The 21,846-nt window shown below is 43.3% G+C and overlaps 1 protein-coding gene across 1 annotated transcript in view; it reads left to right on the top strand.

Moving 5' to 3' along the window:
• Positions 1–12,217: 12,217 nt before the first annotated feature.
• The window catches only part of SIK3 (SIK family kinase 3), a 47,289-nt gene continuing 37,660 nt past the window's right edge, over positions 12,218–21,846 (top strand). The window contains exon 1 of the mRNA XM_065417082.1: positions 12,218–12,371. Coding sequence (XP_065273154.1) covers positions 12,233–12,371 — 139 coding nt within the window. The 5' untranslated portion in view covers positions 12,218–12,232. The remainder of the gene's footprint in view (positions 12,372–21,846) is intronic.

Raw genomic sequence — 21,846 nt, 5'->3', positions numbered from 1 at the left:
CAGTTATGCCAACACAAAAGCACTTCCTGGGAGCTGAAATCTGCTAAGTGCTATAAAATACTTCACATTTTATCCTGAATGTTGTTCCTTTTACCTGGATCCCGGGAAAATGCTCCTGTTTGAATTCCTGTCTTATGGGGAACGGCTATAATGTGTGGTAAGCAATATCTCCTGTGTCTGAGCAGCTTCCTTGCTATTCTTGTACATGTTGGAGAGGGAAGGCAGATGTTTCAGTTCTCAGCAGCAAGTAAAGCAATACTTGTCACCTCTATAGTACTTGCTATTCAAGGATCTCAGTCTCTTGTAGGACTCCTGGGATGTAGGCAAGTATTACTTGCTGCCCACAGATGAGGAAGCTGAGGCACAGAGATATTGAATAAATCCCTATGTGACCATGGGCTGTTGACTGAGACAATACTCTGGTCTGCGCGTGGTCCCCTGCTCTGCTAGTCTAGACAATACTACCTCCTTTAGAGAAAGCAAACCAAAAATCTGTGGGTAAATAACCAGAGACTTGAACGATAAATTGCTGGTAACAGTTCTGGTAGCCTAAAAAGCGCCTTTAAAAATAAATAAAATAAAATATCTAACGTAGTGACATTTCTCAATGCCTTTGTAATTAATAGCTAATGACTCAGTAATTATTAATGGAAGAAACTACATCCATTACGTCTCCCATTATCCTCCACTGCTCCTTTGATTCCTGCTTCTCTAAGGAAGGGGCAACTTAAGTAGGAAACAAGTTATAACTGATAATCAAAAGGTTTTCAGATAATCTACACTTAACTTTGCCCAGCTGAGCCTTCTGCTATCTCTCCAAAGCAGCAGTTTTCAAATTGTGGGGGAGGAGGGGGGCACAACGAACCTTCTAATTCATGATGGACAGGTTGCTGGGCCAAACTTGAGCGAGTGGCATTGAGACTCTGAGTGACAGATTAGGTGTGTTTTTATAGTACAGTACCACTTTGCCTAAATCGAAATGTAAGTCCTCTGCCTGGTCTCTGCTATACAAACACATTAGCAACGCTAGGTGGCAGTATCCTTCTCACTATTATTAGGGTGGGTGGCAAACAAAAAATGCAAAGGTGGGACCTGATTCAAAAAAACGTTGAGAACCCCTGCTCGAAACATAAGTTGCCATTAATTATGTACTGTCAGATGCCCCATAATTCTGCAGACTTGTGAAGTTCAGCTTACTCTTTGCTGTAATTCTCACCTCCTACAAAGTAGCAGTATTGTGTGTGTTCTTCACGCACACACAGTGGGAGGCTTTGCTTTTGCCACTGCAAAGAGGTAAAATATCTCTTTACCCCCTTCCTCCTGTTGAATTTGGCAGATATGATCCAAGTATTTCCCCTTATCCAGAACTGTGTATGTACTAGCAAGCTCATATGCAGACTTGGAAGAGTTTTGTTGGCTACAAAAATAGCCCTGTACATTAATAGAAAGCAAAAATCTAATTGTTTTCTAAGATATTTTATGCTGTAGTAAATTCAGATAATTAGAATTGCTAATTTACAGTACATTGCCCCATACTATAGCCTCAGTTGTGGCTGTGAGCAGATGAATCTAGTTATCAGTTATGTACTAGAAGGTAAATGACAGTCTACCTCTCTCTAGTAGGTTCTGACAGTTTTCAAACTTCACAAGGTCCATTAACTCCCAACTTTATATCTAAGAGAGTGAAGCCAGAATCCCAGCAAAGTTTCCTGAGTAGCCAGTGAGACATTTTGTTCTAACATGGGAAGCAGTTTATTGGAGGTGGGGAGGGAACCAAACAGAAGCCCATTTGGAAAATAATCTTTCCTTGCAATCATTAGCATGTACAACACTGAAGAGAATCTCGCATCTTCGTTTTGTCAAGAGAAATAGTCTAAGTGTACTGCAGGCTGCCTTCAAATCCATTTATGCTCTGTGCTTTGGGTCATTCTAAGGTTGGAAATCAGAAGGTGTACGACAGATCTTTTTGTAGGTAAAATTTGCTTACCAAGTTTCCCTTCATTCAAGTATCTACCATTTTTGGAGTCACTGGATTTACTGTGAATGTCTTTGGAGGAGTCTTCCTTCTCACAACAGCTGTAGTGATAACTCCCTGCTATTCATTTACAGTGCAGCTACTGTAAAAAGACGAAGGTGTTTTTGGAGAAGGGGAAAGGTTTAACATATTCAGTGTTTAAAGTGACTTTTAATTTCCGTTGGTAATCCAGCCTAAATATGTGGGTAAGCAGGCTTGGAGTAGGCTGCATGCTTGCACCTAACATCATCTCAAGAGCTATGCTTCCCTTCCTACAGCTGTATGAGGAGAATATTTTTCCATGCACGTAACATGGCAAAAATCACAGCTTGGTACAGGGTGCATTGGTGGAACAGCCTCATCAAGAATCCCATTATCTACTGTTCTGGAACACCAGGGAGATCCCCTCTGTGCTAAATGTCTGTGTTGAGAGTTTTGGTTGCTCGTTTAATGCTCTCTGAGTATCTGTGGCCGTACAAGCTAAGTTTTAAAGTGAAACCATTGCACTGAACCCCCAAATAAGGGGGGGGAAAGTGCAACCATAATGTTCTGTGTTCAGAAAATATCAAGAAAGAGAAACATTGCTCCTGTATAAGGATCATTTCTGTTGTATCATGTGTGAGGTATTGCATTATACATTTCTGCATACTGTAAACTTTTCTGTATGTAATGTGACTTGAAGTGATTTTTGAAGCGTTTAAATAGATTTTCAGAAGTTTTTCAAAATGTAACATTTTACACAAAGTGAGCATAGGATTCAATTCTTGAACTGGAAAAGGGATGATAATGTCTGTAAATGGGTGTGGCTGTGAAGGGTATCAGTATTCAAGAATGTTAAAATTCAAAGCTTAGCTGTTTTTGTCCCTTGTTAGCTCTTCTGAACTGTAGTCCTGGCTAGCCCCAGCCAGAGCTGCTGTACTTGTGTACTTGAGCTTTCATTAGACAGGCTCAGTGTGTGCTCAGAAGCCCTCCAAATGGCCCACATGTAAACGAGGTCTTTGACTCAGCTGCCATTGATGTGATCATTCATTTGAAGAATGAAAGCAGCCAGGCACAACAGTGAGCGGGAATGATGGAGAGCTGCTTGTGGTTGGTTGTAGGGTCAAAGCACTGCAGAGCACATCATTGTGTTCTGTGCCCCATACATGTTCCGTATGCACACAAGCTGGCAGTTTGACAGTGTGAACAAATACATGTACCTCTTAAAGGTAGGTCATGTTTTTGTTCCACCTGTCTTGACAGCATTCCTTTATCCGAGAGGTCAAACAGAAAATAGGCTAAACGCATGTTTCTGTTTCAGTTATTTACTCATTAATATTAACAACAACAAAAAATACTCTTCAACCCTCAATTACAAAAATGAAATTAAGAGATTAATTTAAAATAACTCACAAGATTCTTTTTCTTCAAATATTTATTATTAATACCTAGCTCTTATATAGGGGTTGTCATCAGTAGATCTCCACAGCACTTTCTATAGCTGGGGAAGTATCATTATCCCTACTCTACAAATAGAGAAACTGAGGCACACAGAGAGAAGTGACTTTCCCAGGTCTCTCAGCATGTCATCGACAGAACCATGGCTAAAACCCAAGCTCCCTGGGTCCAGTGCCCTTATCCATTGTCATCTTATTCGTTGACGTAAGATAGGTGGATAATATGGCGGAATACCTAGGGACTGTCTGATTTTCCAGTTATTAGCTTGTGGATTTATCTCAGAAGAGTAAATATCAGTCACTACAATTTTCTATGAAAAACATTTTTGCAACTGATTTGTTTTCCTGAAAGGGTTTTTTTGATCCAGATTGTTACACTCCTTCAGAGTGATCACATGGCGGGAATTAGCTACATCTATCTGAGGACATTTTGTTTCTAATTGGTCATTATGACAAGTTGGATACTGAGCGTTGATAAATCATGTAGGAAATGAACGAGATTGGAAAAAAATATGGAATTAGTGAAAAAATGGAAACTCTAGGGCAGTGATTGAAGGCGCATGGGTTATTGTCTAATAAGCACTGGAATGCAGAGATACCTTGGCCAGGGGAAGGATGCTCATTTAGCCTGGGAGAGAGAGCGCAATGGATAAGGGACCGACAGCCACGGGGGAAGAGAGCTGCTGAGTATGGGGAGGGCAGTAACGTGTAAGCTACAGTTCTCCTGGGTGAACCACTGACAGTTCGGGAGGGGAGAGGGGATAGCCCAGTGGTTTGAGCATTGGCCTGCTAAACCCAGGGTTGTGAGTTCAATCCTTGAGGGCCATTTAGGGAACTGGGGAAAAAATCTGCCTGGGGATTGGTCCTGCTTTGAGTGGGGGGTTGGACTAGATGACCTCGTGAGGTCCCTTCCAACCCTGATATTCTAGGATTCTATGAGAGCCTGTCTGTGCCCGTCAACCCATCCAGAGGTAGCTGTTGAGTGATGCAAGCTGCTCCCTCCATGGAATGAGCCTGCAGTTGGCACACACAAGAGCGACCCAGGCTGTCCCAGAAGGATTCTGAGCATCTTCAAAAAGCTCACAAGTGCTAGTGAATGCCCCACCTGTACTGGAGGCTGTTTGGGCCAAACACGCAATGAGAGCGGCACAAGTTGACTGCTCAGAAACAGCCTCAAATTGGTTTCCTTTTTTTAAAAAAGGGAGCCCAAAACAGCTGCTCTGGGTGGGTTCAGGGTCGGCCTAGAGAGCGCCAAGGATTTCTGGGCAGTGGAAGCGGGGTGAGCTTGAGCCCGGGGCTGTTTTTTGGGGGAAAAGAAAAAATCCATGGCAGAAAGTAGGTGGCAGAGTGCCTTCCTGCCCCCCAGCCCAACGCAGCTGCAGACAGGCAGCACAGTAGTGGAGTCCGGAGGAAGGCCCCCTAGAGTTGGGGGAGAGAGGCCAGTAGCCAGTGAGGCAGCAACTGGCATCGGAAAAGAAGGGATGCAGGAAGTGGGGAGCCAGAGGCTAGGGACAGCGGGGCCGAATTGTGTCCCTGGAATGCCAGGAACAGAGCTGAAAGGGAGAGAGTCCAGTTCAGGAGGGACAGGAAAGACAGATAGTAGGAATAGTAGGGACAGTACCTAGAAGGAGAGAAGACAGTGCTATAAGGGGAAAAGAGGAAAACTTAAAGGAAGAACAGTGTAGTTAAACAAGAAGAACAAATACTTGGAGACTCTTCAGTTATCTAAGAAATTATTAGAAAAACCGAAAACAGTGAGAAAGATAAAGCAAGAATGAAATGTGAAGGAAATAAGCTATAATAAAAGAGAAACTGTAATGAAAGAGAAACGGAGAAGAAATAAGGAGGAAGTGAGCTGTAGCAGAAGTAAGAAAACTGTAAGGACTGTAAAACAAAACGCACAGATGGTATCGTAAGGCATACAAGGTGAAGTGACAGGAATAGAGAAATTTGTCAGAGAGGGGACTATAAGACAGAAAGGAGCGAAGGATAAATGTGGAGTCAAGAAGCCAACACATTGTATCAAAGCATACATGTCTTTATTTAAGCTGGAACTCTCAACAGTAAATAAAAATTGCACCAGATGATTGCCCAAGCTATAACTAAACAGCCTAAGAGTTTGTCCTCCAAACTCTGGGTTTACAGAGGCTGAAAACTGAGAAACTGAATAGGGAGCATATAACTCGGGGGGTTATATTCTAATGCATTGTATCTTCTCATTCAGAAATCTGTTATTTCATAAATACAAATTTGTACCTACAAAGTGAGTTGGATTAAGATGATAGTAGTTAGTATACAGGAGATAACAGCAATAATTTACAGTAGTTTATGATCAACCTAAATAGTAGTTCCTGCTAAACCAATTAACTCGGATTTACTGGTGACTATTCCCCACTTTGTTGATTTGTACTGTACCCCAGTGGATTTCAGATAAAACATAATTTGGCATCTAGATTGCCTCTGCTTCTCTTTTTTGCTCTGATTCAGAATGCCCCTCCATCGGACTCATTACACTCATATAGAATTATTCAGTCTGCCTTGTAAAATCCCATTGAGGGGCACCATAACCGATGACAGTTACTCTAACAAGCACTGCTTGACAATATAATTTTACACATTAATATAATTCACTTAGCACATGTTCCGCTGTGCAGAAAATCATCCGAACGTGGTTCACCTCTTTAATGCCCTCAAAAGCAAAAGGGCAGGAAAGGGAACCTGTCTTTACTTAAGGGAACCAAGGTGCAGAAGGAGCGTCCAGAAGAAGGGGGCTATTGAGGCATGGTACGAAGCTGTGTGGGGCACATTGCCAAAGGCTCTCCATTCTGAGGGAATCCCTGTGCTTGAGTGCTGCTAGACCTGCAGTTCTTGTAAGAGAACATGGTGGTCAGAACTACCGGATTCCTGTGTTGCATGGAGTCTCACACACCTACTGTCTAAACTAAAAAGAACAGGAGTACTTGTGGCTCTTAATTAATTAGCCTCTTAGAGTTGATATGGCTACTTCCACCTTTTCATGTTCTGTATGTATATATATCTCCTTACTATAAATAAATAAATGTGTTAGTCTCTAAGGTGCCACAAGTACTCCTGTTCTTTTTGCGGATACAGACTAACACGGCTGCGACTCTGAAAACTATCTAAACGGGCTCAGTTAAAAACATTCCCAGCCTTTTGCTCTAGAAATGCAACAAGAGGTCCGTGAGAGCAAGTGCAAGTTGGAAGGGCAGGGCATTCATGTTTCAAAATAATAATAAAGATGTTCAGGTGTTTAAATGCATACTATCCACTTGGAATCAATTTGGTTTGAATGGGTGAGTTAGTCTCAGATCCCACCTGTTCCTGAGTCTCCCTGCCAGGGGCTGGGATGTTTGCAATCACACTTCAGAAAGGTTCTCTCTCAGACCAACCACAAAACAGGAAATGGACTGGCTATGCAGGAGAAAGGATGAAACGGATTACTCAAATTGCTGTCAATGCATAGAGTAAGCAAACGGGGGTGGTGGGGGGGAGCGGAGAGGGAGAGTATTTCCATCCCTAATCTTAATTGAAAGGAATTTTAGCTGATGTAACAGTAATACGCGCCACAAATAAAAGTGACACACTGGTGAGTCCGTGTAGTGGTGTTTTGTACTTTTAAGGGAAAACTCTCTGAGGCAGCGTGATCAGTGGGCAGGATACTGGACAGGGAGTGAGGAGGCTTGGGTTCTGTTTGTGGCCCTGGCACCGAACTGCTGTGTGACCTTGTGTGAGTCACTTGACCTCTGTGCCTCTGTCTCTGCTCCTGTCCTGTGTCTATCTGGTTTGTTGAGATTGTGAGCTCTTCGGGGCAGAGACTCTCTCACTAAATGTACATCATCCAGCATAAGTGAACCCTGAGCTTTAGGTGCTACCATTATAGAAACGTAAGATGACACTCCTGATGTGCCAGTCACTGAAAGGGGGTTGGCTAGAATGTCAGGCTCTAAGACCTTTTTATCACAGGGTCTCGAAGTACCCTGCAGACTTTATTAAAGTGTCACATGTCCTCCGTGTGATAGATCAGTATTATCCTCATTTTACAGATAGGGAAGCTTCTTGCCTAGGTCACGCACAAGGAGTGTATTGTTGAACCGGGAATGGAATCTGCTGAATTCCCATCCTGTGCCTTATGCCTTTTCCCTTTGGGCCTGATCCTGTTTCTGTTTAAGTCAGCAGGAGCAGGATTGGTCTCTTGATATTAGATCTATGGAGAGCAGTGACTGATCCTTTTAGAAAAGAACCTGAAGTGGAGTCACACGTGGCTTTCTGGTCAGAAGACAACACTTGAGGATAACACTGAATGCCTGGGACTCAGCAGCAAGAGCCTGTGCTTCTGGATTTGATGCACTTGGGACTAAGGTGGCTAGGCCCCCAGTTCAACATTCAGGCCATGTGTGACCTGCCTTGCACAAGAGATGTTCTTCAGACTAAGCTGGTAATGGTTAATTTCAGAATACAGTTGCCTTCAGTGGTATGTGAAGTATTCTGTAGCTTCATTGTTTTTATCCTTCTAGAGCCTGTACAGAAATGTCAGCATTTTGCAAGTGTGGTGCCTACGTGCAAAGCTCAGGGACGGGCCTCCACTCTGGCTTTCTTCATGGAAGTGAAATTTCACATCTAAGTTTAAAGGAATTTTTGCAGTCTAATGAAGCCGTACGTGCTGAAAGAGGAGACAGTGCTATGTGTGCAGACAGGTCTGGGAGAGTTTCATTTAAGAATCAAACTCTGAAGTGTTTATTAAAACAAAATGTTTGTGTAAATCTGAATGTTAGGGTAGAGTTCTGAGAAATGATGCCTAAGGAAGCTGAAAAACAAATGGTAAAAATGGCAGTTGTCATAGCAGAAGCTGACCTGAGTGTGGGGTGACAGGAGATTGTCTCTTACGCAATCCCAAACTCCGTCCCCAAATCTGTTTGTGTTAATAAACAAACTATGGTCTTAAATTACAAGTCATGTCATCCCTCCAGTCTGTTTGTAAGTGGTGATATCTGGTTGACATAGTTAAGATTGATTCAATTTCTTAGAACCTGATTAGAAGAGCTGAAATCTGTACAAACGGAAGTCCTGAAATGGCAATTGCTTTCTAGGTTGTGAAATGTGGTTTTAACAATGACCAAAGTACAGTTTCTATTCTTGCATGTTTTCATCCTCATTGGTATTTGAATCTGGATAGAGCATAATACGCTCATGGGAACCTTCCAGAAATATTCCTTATTGAATAGTTAGTTTGATTTCTTGCCTTCAGTACTGACGCTTGAGAACCCTTTTAAAATGCACATGTGGATTTTCAGTGTTGAGAGACCAGAATCTGGAATTTTGCATTATCAGGTGTGTTTACTACATTTGCAAATGATGTTCCCAATCCTGCAAAGACTGAAGCACACGAGTGATTTGATTTGCTTGGGACATGCTCCATCGCCTGTTGAAATCTATGGGAGTGTTTACACTGAACCATGCTCCATTTGTCAATGCGACAACTCACATGAGTAAAGAACCTACGGTAAAGCATAGTGCTTAATTGGCTCTGTTGGGACTACTTGTGGTAATAGGCACTGCACTTGGCAGGAAATGTTTGAAGGGTCACATCATAATAGGGGATGTATCCCCTTCCAAGACTCGCTGCAGATGTGCTTACTACATACATGGCTGTAGGAATAAATTAAACTTAAATGGCAAGTTTTGGGGGGAAATTAATCAGACTCTATCCAACTGCATTAGAAATCAGCCCCCAAAGAAATGAATTACTCTTCATCAGAAGCAAGTAGAAGTGCTTTGATGTATCTTTGTAATTAGTATTTATTGCAAGACAATTATGTCTCTGGTATTTTAATTAATGGGTGGTTTGGCAAAGCAGCCACCTGATGGGAAACCTTCAGAAGTGGTTTGTATTTATTCTCCAGAACGGACTTCTCTTTCAAGCTTTCTAATTAATGCAGTTCATGAGGTAAAATATATCGAAGCAAGCAGGCCTTGGACTTGGGGCCTTTTGAGGTCAAATCAACAGTTCACTTAAAATAAATGGCCTCTCAAAATGTGGGAGGATGTGATGTCGAGCCTTCATTTGTTACATTTCTTTGCAGTGTACATTCATAAAGAATCATTACAAGGGGTCAGTGATTTCTGTCTGCTTTCAAAGCTTGTGTGATTCTGGCATCCTTCATGGGAGTGGGGGGTTGGAGAGCATTCCAGTAGCCTAACACACTTTCTTTCTGAACTCCTTCTCAAGGTGTCTAGGCGTTAACAGTTATATGTTCTCTGAAGTATATAGAGACAGGAGTAAGAAGAAAAAGTACCCATGCGTTTTGTTTGGTGCTTGGTTAATCTGTTCCATAGCTTGATTTTTAACCCCACTATGGCACAAAGTGCTGTGTAGCTAACCTGGAGGATATGAAAGATAATGGGCGTGTCCTTAACTTTTTTCTTATTGCTTTGAACAAAAAAGTCAGTAGGTGCCATGAACTGTATTTACAGTAGCTTTTTCATATCTCAAGCAGTAGCGATCTTCCAGCTTTTTAAATCTGATGAGGCTCTCTGAAACACATGAAACAAATGTACTATTGTGTAGTTGTTCCTGATGCATGCTATTGTAGATAGAGAACGGGCCCAAGTTAGGATAATGGTATAGGGTTGTGTATGAAGTTGCTCTTCCCATTTGTAAGGGAAACATGACAATTTGTAATTATTGGGATATTTGGTTAGTGTGCCTTAAACCAGGATGCTTCCTCATGCTTTTTCAGTGTGGTCCCCTTGTGGGAAACGCCTCCTACCCCATTTGCAAATCATGCAACACCTAGGGTGGTTCCTTACAGAGCAAAGAAATATTAGGAAACTGCTTTGTTTTTTCTAATAATTCTGATGGAGTCTCTGGCTCTTGTTTCCTCTCTGTCTCCTCAATTACCTAGATGAGCATGGAATGCCTGTAGTAGAAGATAGAAGCAAGGAGGTGGAGCCACTATAGTTTAACCTGTCAGTTGTTCAGACTGTCCCCAAGTGCTCTGTGGACATTGAATGATCCATGGGTCACAGACTGAGAACCTCTGCTGTAATAAAATAGGAGAGGTAGATTTTTGAATGCTACTTTGCTTGGCACAGCCTCAAGGAAATCTCTCTTAGGCTCTTGAGAGATGCTTCCCCTTGACAGTCTCAGTTGCCTACAATAATCTAGCTGCTTTCCCTATCTTGTTGTCCACCTTTCCTGCCCTTGTGCACACTTGCAGAGACGCATCAGGGTACTTGGCTAGGCCTGTGGATTTGGGTTTGTATTTCTGCCGGTTGAAATTCTCTCTCCAAAACTGGAAGCTAAGTAGTTTGACACAATTCCTCTTGGGATGAATCCTGTCTTTTTAAAGCTTTATCCTTGTAAAGATGTTTAAATGTAAAGTGTATTAATTTATCTTGGTTTGCAGTCATGCCACCTCCCATTCTGATCTTATCAGCAAAGTAGGGTCAAATTGGGTCAGTACTTGGACAGGACATTTCCAACAACAAGCCCAGCTTCAGCAGATGTTACATTGAAATGAAATGCTTTTTAAAAAAAAATTAAGGTAATATTCCAACAAAATATCTAAGTACCCAGACTTTCTCCAGGAAAAGTATTTGCCTGACTTTTGCAATGATGAATTAGTTATGCAGAAAGTCTCACTCCATGACACTTGTGCAGATATATAAAAACATGAATGTCACTTATTAAAACAGCAAACACCTAGAAATTTGAGCAAGCATAAAGGCACAGGGTGGCAAATTCCTGGATGCACATTTTAAAATGTTCCTCACTTCAGGAAGTGTTGCAAAAATGAAATACATCTGGGCATACATTAGGGAGTTGTACTCCTAGTCTTCCTCTGTGTTGTAGGGTTTAGTCACTAGAATTCTGTTGATAAAATATGAGCCTTTATATTGTAGGAACATGCAGGGCTTTGGAGCTGTGCTCCAGCTCCGCTCCAGCTCCAGGCAAAAACCTGCAGCTCCACTGCCCCGGAGCTGCGCCGCGCTCCAGCTCCAGGCTCCACTCCAAAGCCCTGGGAACATGGGTCTGATCCACTCTGGCAGTTCCTAAGGGCCATGCAGTTTAGGATCCTGTTTCTGATGCTGGCCAGCACCGGGTGGTTCTGTAGGGAGATGTGGGATAGTCTGCCAGTCTACCCCCCACACACGTTAGATGGTATCTTGGTCTCTAATAGAGATTGGATTGAGCCTTGCACAGAAGGTTTAATATTTCCAAAATGTATCTTTACTTGTACAGCTGAGTGTAGTTATTCTCTAAATGCAGACCAGCCTCCAGCCTGGCTTGCAGACAGCATGAGTAATTGTTGTAGTGACACCATTTATTAGCCCTAACATAACTCCCAATCTTGCACCCGTTGAGTCAGGAGGACCCCAGAGTAGGCCCGACCCCTTGCTGGGTGGTTTCTTCCTTTCCTCCTCTGATGAATGTGTGTGTGAAAGTGCAGGAGTTAGTCTTTAGTTCTGAGTATCGTCTGTCCCCATGAAAACGTGCCCCTTGTAACTGAAAAATGCCCTTCTATTCTCAGAGTGAGTTTTTAGCACTCTCCAGTAACCTAAGCATTAATTGGACTGAAGCTTGTACTTCTTAATGGAGGGAGATTATGTCATGGTGAAATACTGCTCGTTTTATTTTTTATCCCTCTACATTTCTTGTTAGCAGTACCCCAGATGCCCATTTCCTGCCTGTCTTTCCTGTGCCAATAACCGTTTGTTCTGTTCTGGGTCCCCTACAGATCACCTGGTAGCCCATGGACGGATGGCTGAGAAAGAAGCTCGGAGAAAGTTCAAGCAGATTGTAGCTGCTGTCCACTTTTGTCACTGTTGTAACATAGTTCACAGAGACTTGAAGGCAGAGAATCTGCTGCTGGATGCTAACCTTAACATCAAAATAGCAGGTGAGCTGGGAGCTAGCGGAGGGGAAGGAAGGCAACCGCTGTTAGAAGTTGATAAATGGAGGCACTCGCTGTTTATGCTATTCAGAAAGAAGGAAGCACAGTTCAGTTAAAGGAAACTTAAAATTTCTGTGTGGCCCAAAGCCAGCAAATGACAAATTATAGAGTAATGAGGAGTCCGGTGGCACCTTAAAGACTAACAGATAAATCTGTTAGTCTTTAAGGTGCCACCAGACTCCTCGTTGTTTTTATGCATACAGACAAACACGGCTACCGCTCTGATAAATTATAGAGTGTTGATTTATATCCCCCTTCATGGTGCTAAAGACTGGGCTTTTACTCTGCAGGCAGTATTGGTGTTACAAAAGCTATGGTGTTCCAATCCCCTTTCCAATGTGCGAGACACAACTAGAGGCTGACCTCGAGGCTGAGTCCTGTTCTCAGTTTAGGGTTTCTCAGAAGTGGGGCAGGGTGAATGAGAGGTAGGGAGTGTGGAAAAATAAAGACGACAAAGTTTAGTGGTAGAGAGGCTGAGAGAAAGTAAAGAGATTTTGATCAATTCCGTTCTCTTCGTGTTGAAGAGAGAAAATCACCACAGTAGCGTCTCACTTAGCAGTATATCAAGAACGGAGCGGAAAGCTGAAGACAATCCAACAAGGCCACGTACACATTTTCAGCAACGGGCTCTTTGCACAATGATAGGAGCCTCTGTTGTTCTGGCATGCGTCAGTAAGTCCTGGTGGAATGGGTGGATATTTTTCAGCTAGCGTGCCTTCTAGTAAAGCCCATGTTACAGGCACTCTCTAAACTGTTGTCGCACAGACCTTCGTGTCTGTGTTGCTTCCCAGTATGAAAATGTGTCTGATCTGTCCAGCTCCACACAGGGCCGGCACCAGCCTGGCAAGCAGGTGCTTGAGGCGGCCACTCCAGCTCCCGCTCGGAGCGAAGGACCTTCCGCCGAATTGCCGCCGCAGATCACGATTGCGGCTTTTTTTTTTTTTTTTTCTTGGCTGCTTGGGGCGGCCAAAACCCTGGAACCGGCCCTGGCTCCACAGACTTGCTACCAGAGAGGCTGTCAGTCTACCACCTAAACTCTCTGGGCTTAGATCAGGATACACCAGCTAGTCCTTAATGTCACTTAGATACATACGAATGGTGAATGTCTGCTCAAAACAAAGGCAGGTCTTGTATCCATTTGGCCACCTCACCATACAGGTTTTCCCTTTGGGATGGCGAATAGCAATCCATTTAATTCCATTGATGCATGGATCCCAGCAAATGCCAAAGCTGTGGAAAGAGCTCCATGCTGTCCTGATAAATAGGCATCCATGGAGAGCGCCTCAGATTCATCTTTCTCTCCTAGCCCAGTGGCCGGAGTGTAATGCTAACAGCTGCTCCGGTGGTGGCACATATGATTGATGTCCGATGTGAATGATTCCTTTCTCTGCCTCCCTGTGTATTTATTTTTCCCCTCTATAATGTGTGTGCATTTTCCTTTTCAATGGTTAGGTGAATATCCATATTGTAGTACCTGGCAGAGCTGAAATAGTGAAAGGTTTGTCAGCATTTTAATTATAGAACCCCTTTTAGAAGGATTTATAACTTGACTGAAACTTGCTTCAGGCTGTGACTTGGCACAGAACTACTCAGTCTGGGAGCAATTTTAATACTGACCTGATTTACCAAGTTTAGGAACTTTTTTAGTGAGCCAGCATCTCGAGATGTACATTTTCTAGGTTTAAATCGCAGTATTTTGGTCACAAGTCTGGCAGAGGAATTTAACTTTCTTTACAAATATGTTGTTCCTAGTCTTTTTGCTTATCACTTTTTAGAATTAAGATATTCTTAGAGCAGACAGTGGCATGCGAGTGGCAGGCTGATGGAGATGGAAAGGTGAACAGCCCAAACCTGCATAGGTCACAATGCTTGGAGCAGGGAGCCAGAGGTGCTGCTGCAGGGCTGGGCTCATGTTCCAACACTCCTCTGGGTGGCGGCCTTTCCATGACTAGAGGGTCCCCCTGCACCTCTGCCACGAAATTAACTAAAAATGCGTGACAAAATCATAGCCTTATTTATGATTAATGTATATTCTTATGTCTGCCGTATGCAAATACACTTACAAATAATTTTAGGCTTTCTCTTTTATGATGAGTGGGAAAAATTCCTGCATGTACAATTCTTTTAAAAAAAAAAAACTCTTCAGAAATAACTTTGGCAGAATCTGAAATGCGGCTGGATTCCCTGAAGAAATGTCCATATGAACATGCTGACAAGTTATGTGAATGTTTGAAAATTGTGGAAACTTTTTTTTTTTTTTTAACCTAAGGAAGCTGGAAACTATTCTCCTTCCCAATCTCTGCTCCCAGAATGGTCTCTAGAAGATAGTTCCCACCCATGTGGTAGTGTTGTTTTACTTGGCAGGGAGACTTGGTAGTGATTGAAGAACAGCCTGGAAAAGCTGATTTAGAGTACAGGATTTTCCAAGTATTTAGTTTTGTCCCTAGATCCCATCAATTATAATTGGACACCGGTGATTCTGTTATGTCAAGAACAAAGTGGTAGCAGCTGATTTTTTTTTTTTCTTGCAGGACCCCCCAGAATGAATACTTGAGAAATACATAGAACTGTACAGACAGGATGAAAGATAAGCAGAACCTTACTTCCAAGCCCTTTAACCATCTCTAAATTAAAAACCTTTTCCCTGTGAGGCAGGTGATATTACTTCTATAGCTCCCCTCAACTGAGTGTTTCAAAGGGCTTCACAAGCCCCCATGTGGTAGGTCTATTCTTTATTCATTTCACAGAGTGGGACCGAGGCACAGAAAGGTGAAGTGACCTCTCCAGGGACACAGCGTCACTGGCAGAGCTGGAAATAGAATCTAGAAATCCTGTTGCCCAGTCCCCTGTTCTGAGTACCAGGCTACACTGCCTCTCAAAGTATACAAGATAAAAAGGAGGCAAAGGGTTGATGTTTTGTGTAGTTCCTTTTGCACTGCATGTGTAGCTCTGTGGGAAGTAGCGTGCTGTGAGATGGTTAGTATTGTCGAAGTGCATTATGTCTGATCTTTGGCATTATGTGCAAAGCGCTCTCCAGCTTCTGCAGTTTTACAGGAACTTGCAAATCACCCATTGGAGGGTAATGGGAAACTCCCCAATTCCTGCCAGTGTGAACTTCCCAGGGAGCTCCTATTGCTCTATAAGCAGAATATACCCAGAAAGATAATGGAGCAAATAATTAAGCAATCAATTTGCAAACATCTAGAAGATAATAAGGTGATAAGTAACAGTCAGCATGGATTTGTCAAGAACAAATCTTGTCAAACCAACCTGATCGCTTTCTTTGACAAGGTAACAAACCTTGTGGATGGGGGAAGTGGTAGATGTGGTATATCTTGGCTTTAGTAAAGCTTTTGATACTGTCTCGCATGACCTTCTCATAAACAAACTAGGGAAATGCAACTTAGATGGAGCTACTATAAGGTGGGTGCGTAACTGGTTGGAAAACCATTCCCAGAGAGTAGTTATCAGTGGTTCACAGTCAAGCTGAAAGGGCATAACGAGTGGGGTCCCGCGGGGATCCGTTCTGGGTCCAGTTCTGTTCAATATCTTCATCAAGGATTTAGATAATGGCATAGAGAGTACACTTACAAAGTTTGTGGACGCTACCAAGCTGGGAGGGGTTGCAAGTGCTTTGGAGGATAAGGATTATAATTCAAAATGATCTGGACAAACTGGAGAAATGGTCTGAAGTAAATAGGATGAAATTCAATAAGGACAAATGCAAAGTACTCCACTTAGGAAGGAACAATCAGTTGCACGCATACAAAATGGGAAATGACTGCCTAGGAAGGAGTACTGCGGAAAGGGATCTGGGGGTCATAGTGGACCACAAGTTAATATGAGTCAACAGTGTAATACTGTTGCAAAAAAACGAACATCATTCTGGGATGTATTAGCAGGAGTGTTGTAAGCAAGACAATAGAAGTAATTCTTCCGCTCTACTCAGCGCTGATTAGACCTCAACTGGGGTATTGTGTCCAGTTCTGGGTGCCACATTTGAGGAAAGATGTTGACAAATTGGACAAAGTCTAGAGAAGAGCAACAAAAATGATTAATGAGGGAAGATTGAAAAAAGTGGGTTTGTTTAGCCTGGAAAAGAGAAGACTGAGAGGGGACAGGATAACAGTTTTCAAGTACATAAAAGGTTGTTACAAGGAGGAGGGAGGAAAAATTATTGTTCTTAACTTCTGAAGATAGGACAAGAAGCAATGGGCTTAAATTGCAGCAAGGGAGGTTTAGGTTGGACATTAGGAAAAACTTCCTAACTGTCAAGGTGGTTAAGCACTGGAATAAATTGCTAGGGAGGTTGTGGAATCTCCATCCTTGGTGAGTTTTAAGAACAGGTTAGACAAACACCTGACAGGGATGGTCCGATAATACTTAGTCCTGCCATGAATGCAGGGGACTGGACTAGATGACCTCTCGAGGTACCTTCCAGTACTTTGATTCTGTAATGGGCTTTTGTATGTGGCTTTGTGTTCTTTTTATGGTTGAATATTGGTAAGTGCAATACTGTTGAGTAACTGCCATTAAGTAAAATGCAGTAACAATGACTGGAAGTTGGCAGTGCTGCTATTTTCACTTGCAGGTGAACAGAAAGCACTTTCTTAAGCCTGCAAATGTTGTTTCTGCCTTGCTGCCTAGCTTTCTTCTTCCTGTGGAGGGTTTTTCTCCAGGGTATCTTCTCAAAGGATGAGAGTCAGAAGTTTTTGGCAATGTGCTTCTCTTTGCTTGCAGTCAGAAAGTTCATCCAGGGCTTGCGACACTTGGTAAATACCAGGGCCTTCCTGGGAGCCACTTTCAGAAGAGGATCTCATCTGTAAGGCCATCGCTTAACAAGAATGCTTCTCAACCTCTTCCACCTTCTGAAGGCAAAAGCCAGTTACTGTACATATGTTATGTCCCCTTCTGGTTCTAGTGCTCTATGGAAATAGAGCTAGAATATACCACAGCTAGTCCATCTCGGAGTTCCTCCTCCTAGCCTATTGCAGGGCTTCCACTGCAGTGCCAGCCATTGGATTAGTTAACAACTTCTAGCTGATTCAGATAATAAAAATGGCTTTCCTAAGACCCCTTCTCCCAGCTGCTGTGGCTACATTCAGTCCTAACCAGTGGTAAGAGTGCTCTGTAGGGGTTTTCCCATTTCTTCTGTTTGTGGACAACGTCCTGGTTGCGCTCTGGTAGGTGGATCTGTAGGCAAACTGGTATTTTTCCTTAGTCTGTGGCAGTGCTCATAGACTAAGTATGTTTGTTTAAAAAGCAGAGTTTTGCTTTTAAAATCCTCTCTCACACACTTATTCCCTCCTTGCTCCACACAGCTTTAAGAAGTCTGTTTCCTCCCCACATTTGACCTCAGTTCATTAAGCACAGGTGGGTTCTGGAAAACTATTTCCAGCCGTTCAGCAGGACTTCATATCAAAGAGAGCCATCTGATTCTAGCTCACTGTAGAGCTGAAAGGCATGAATCATTGTGGAGTCTGAAATGCTGTGCAAAGAGGAAGTTCTTCAAAGTGAGTTATTTTCCCCACCGAAGCCCAGCCACAATGCAAAATGAACAGCAGTGCTCTTAGGCTCCACTGGCTGCCTTCCCGACATGTCTGATTCCAGAGTCCTGAGACATTTCTTCTGTTTGCTGTACGGATAATTTTGGTTCAAGAGTAGCAGCGAAGGCTAGCAACCATGAGCTTTCTGATCATGCTGTTGAAGCAAGGAGGCATTTGTTGTTTTAGCCCCCGTTACATATATGCCTGGGACTATATCCTTGGTAGAAGTGACAGTTAGGATCACTGTTTCTACAATAACTGGTTCGGTGTTCAACTAGGACCAAAGCTATTTAAAGCCACCTAAACGTCCTACCAGACCTAAGTTATTCAACAAGTGTTTCATCTGTCAAATGAGATGCTCGGATTTAAGATGTCTTTGTGGGGAAAATGTATTAAAAATGGACTGTGAGCAGAGAGGTGCAGGCATTTAAAATCTGCTATCAGTACTGGGTGGAGTACTGAAACAGCTGGTACTCTGAGATGTTCATACCTATTGTTTGTGTCTGAGCTTTTCCACGTCTGAGTTCTGCACCCACCTGTCACTCGCATACATGGCCTGAGTCTTTTAGACTTGCCAATAGCCTGTATGTGCCACATAGCAATGTGCATGTTCTGCATCTAGGCTCGGATTGTCAGAGGACCCACAGGGGTCAGAGCTGAGTTCCCAAGGCCATTTGGACAATCCCAGCCAGGATGGTTTCCCAAAAAAATCTCAGCTTGGACTTGGTTGTAGTTCTGGTTACTTGCCATTGAGGCTTGCTGCAGCTCGTGGTGAAGATTATAGACTTGCTCATGTTAACAATTGGGTGGGGAGGAGCTTGTTTAAGTTCTGCCTTTAACACTTTGAGACAGGAGCTGTGGTTTTGTTGCCTGTCTTGTTCTTTCATTTCCTCTGTGTGTCATCCTTTCTCCTCTCTGCCCCCCTCCCCCCGATTCTCAAGCTGCAAAGAGCTCACTATTAATAATGGTAATGGTTCCCAAGAATGCTCTAAAGCTCTTTGGAACACATTGCCTTCCTGCAGAATGTTAGGGATAAAAAACCAAACCATGTCGGCTAGCTACCGAAGTTTCAGCACATGCCAGTTCATTTGAGGAAAAACCTTGCATTTAAGCTTGATTGCACATGGTTTGTTGTTAAAGGTGCAGCCTACTTTTGTAGGCTTTAGTGCTTGCCTGGCAGTTGGAATTCAGTGACTTGCCAAGCGTCCCACTGTAAGCATGAGAGCACACTTCAAAGGTTTGCAGAGGTGGACTAGAGAAACTCCAAGCTGTGTGCTGTTTCTGTGAATCAGCCCCCTTAGGCTGAATGTTGTTGTATTTGCCAAGCCAGAGTAATTTATTTGGTTCCCAACATTGTGCAAAACCCAAGGAGTTGGCAAGTGGTGGGTTTGAAATTAATTTGCGTTTATTATATTAATCTGTTGGCTGATTTTTGAAGTAGTTTTTGGTCTTGAACTGTACTGTTCATGTGGTGTGATGTACTACAGTAGCAACCACAATGTGCCGGGCCCCCTCCGTTAATAGAAATACAGCCCTGGTGTTTTTATTCTCTGTAAGATGACGAGCAGTTTACTGAAGGGTGGGATGAGGATAAAGCGAACGTATTCTTTCTTTTTAAGTTTGTTTAAACTATCGTCAACTATCCCCTACCATGACCAGCCCCCATCAGTTAGCTGGCTAATATTTTTGTAGATGTCATTGTAGGCATTTGAAAGAGAAGAGGGTGGTAGTCTCATGGAGCACATCCTGGAGAGAGCTTTCCGAATAAGGGTCAGCACGGAAAAAGGCAAAGATCACTGGAGAAGCGGAAACATGTGGATTGGGATGGGGATGGGGAGGAAGGTTGGCACTGGGTTGGAGGGTATGGAATAACATGTTACCATCAAAGTTAAATAGGCGTCTTGTGCAGTTTCTGGCGATGGGAGCTATGGGAATCCCTAAGATGGCTGCTTGCCATTGTTGGTTCTTCTCATAGTTCCCTCTTTGAAATATGGAGGTCTTGTCTGATACGCTCGGCAGTTGTGTGTGTCTATCCAGATGCCAGCGCTTTCAGTGTTATAAGCCAGACCTGCATAATTCTGCTTGCCCCCAGGAAGTAACTTTTTTGATGAACAAGTAAAATAAAACTTTTTTTTTTTTCCATTATCAATCACGATTTTTAAGCATGGGTAAGTAGATTATGTGCTGGGGTGGGGAAATGTTCGTGACAGTTTTGCAGAATGAAAGTAGGGGAAAAAAATCTTCACAGTGTAAAGGACTGAGCTCATCTCTTGGTATCTCTGCATCTTGAATACACCTTACTACTTCCATAAATACCAAAGGCCAGTTTCATTTCCATTTCTCCATATTTCTACTGGTCTGTTGGAGAGCAGATTTTAACCTAGCAAAGTGCTAGGTTGAGACTAATTCTGCTTGAAGTACAAAGCTTGGAGCCTGTGTTTCGTTGGTGCTTTGGCCAAAGAAGTTAAGGTTATCCCCCATGTATTGCAGTTAGGGGGTCAAAGTGAATCTTACTAAATTCTTCATAAGACATTTTTATTTTTACCAGCTGTACTCTCTCTCTTGCACTTTGGTGCCCTGCTTTTTTTATTCACATCAAATTTGTGAGACAGGTTATTTCCTCACTGGCTTCCCTGCTTTTACACCATCTCTCTCAAAAGCCCTATATGGAGATTTGCTTCTCATGCAAATCCTATGAAAACAGTGTGTTACTGACGTGGGCCCTGGTTGGTATGCATTAATGTCATTCTTGCTCATACTGGGGCATTATTAGCATAAACATCCAAAGGCAAAGCAATTTGCAAATAATCTTTGATAGAATTCCGCTTGTAAGGTGTTGCTGTTTATGTGGCATGTAAACAGCATCATACTATTTTGTTTTCTTTTCCTTGACTGGAGAGAGAAAAAGGGAAGAAACGGTTAATGATGCCATGTTCTGGGCAAAGCTCTTTTTGCTGATGCAATGCGGGAGGGGAACCCTTAATATCCACTGAGCTGAAACAGTGTTGTATGTATGAGATGCAGACCTTTGTCTCCCAAATTCTACCCCTTTCTCCACACATGTGCAGACACACGCAAAAACCACCTTTGGGATTTGGACAGTACACTGGAGGTGGCAAAGCAATCCGTGTGGAATGCTGTCATCACCCCAGAGCACAAATGCTGTTTGAATGATTGGCTGGCTGGCCACATCTTGCTGTTTGGTTACCAAGACTTTTCTCTTAACTTCAGTCTCAGGGTTTACTGTTTGCTGTTTCTGAATGACTGGATCAGTTTGCAGAGCTGTCCTCTATGGTCTTGTCTACACTGGCACTTTACAGCGCTGCATCTTTCTCGCTCAGGGGAGTGAACCCCGCCCCCCGAGTGCTGCAAGTTTCAGCGCTGTAAAGTGCCAGTGTAGACAGTGCACCAGCGCTGGGAGCTATTCCCCTCATGGAGGTGCTCTCTCCCAGCGCTGTGCCGCGACTACACAAGCCATATTAAAGCGCTGCTGTGGCCAGGGCCGGCTCCAGGCACCAGCCCAGCAAGCAGGTGCTTGGGGCGGCCAAGAGGAAGGGGCAACACGTCAGGCTGTTCGGCGGCGGGTCCCTCTCGGAGGAAAGCACCTGCCGCCGAATTCCCGCCGAAGAAGAAAGCGGCGCGGTTGAGCTGCCGCTGGAGTGCTGCCGATCGCGATTGCGATCACGGCTTGCTTTTTTTTTTTTTTTTCCCGCCGCTTGGGGCGGCAAAAGCCCTGGAGCCGGTCCTGGCTGCGGCCAACACTTTAATGTTGCCAGTGAAGACGTGCCCTATAACTGGGGCTTTCAGGTTGCCAGAGAAGAATCAAGCACTTTCTGGCAAATGAAAAACCCAGTTTTCCCATTTTCTTTGCTTTA

This window comes from Emys orbicularis, chromosome 15, assembly GCF_028017835.1.
Source record: "Emys orbicularis isolate rEmyOrb1 chromosome 15, rEmyOrb1.hap1, whole genome shotgun sequence".
Lineage (NCBI taxonomy): Eukaryota > Metazoa > Chordata > Testudines > Emydidae > Emys > Emys orbicularis.
The sequence above is the reverse complement of the archived record's forward strand: the minus strand, read 5'-3'. Positions and strand labels throughout refer to the sequence as shown.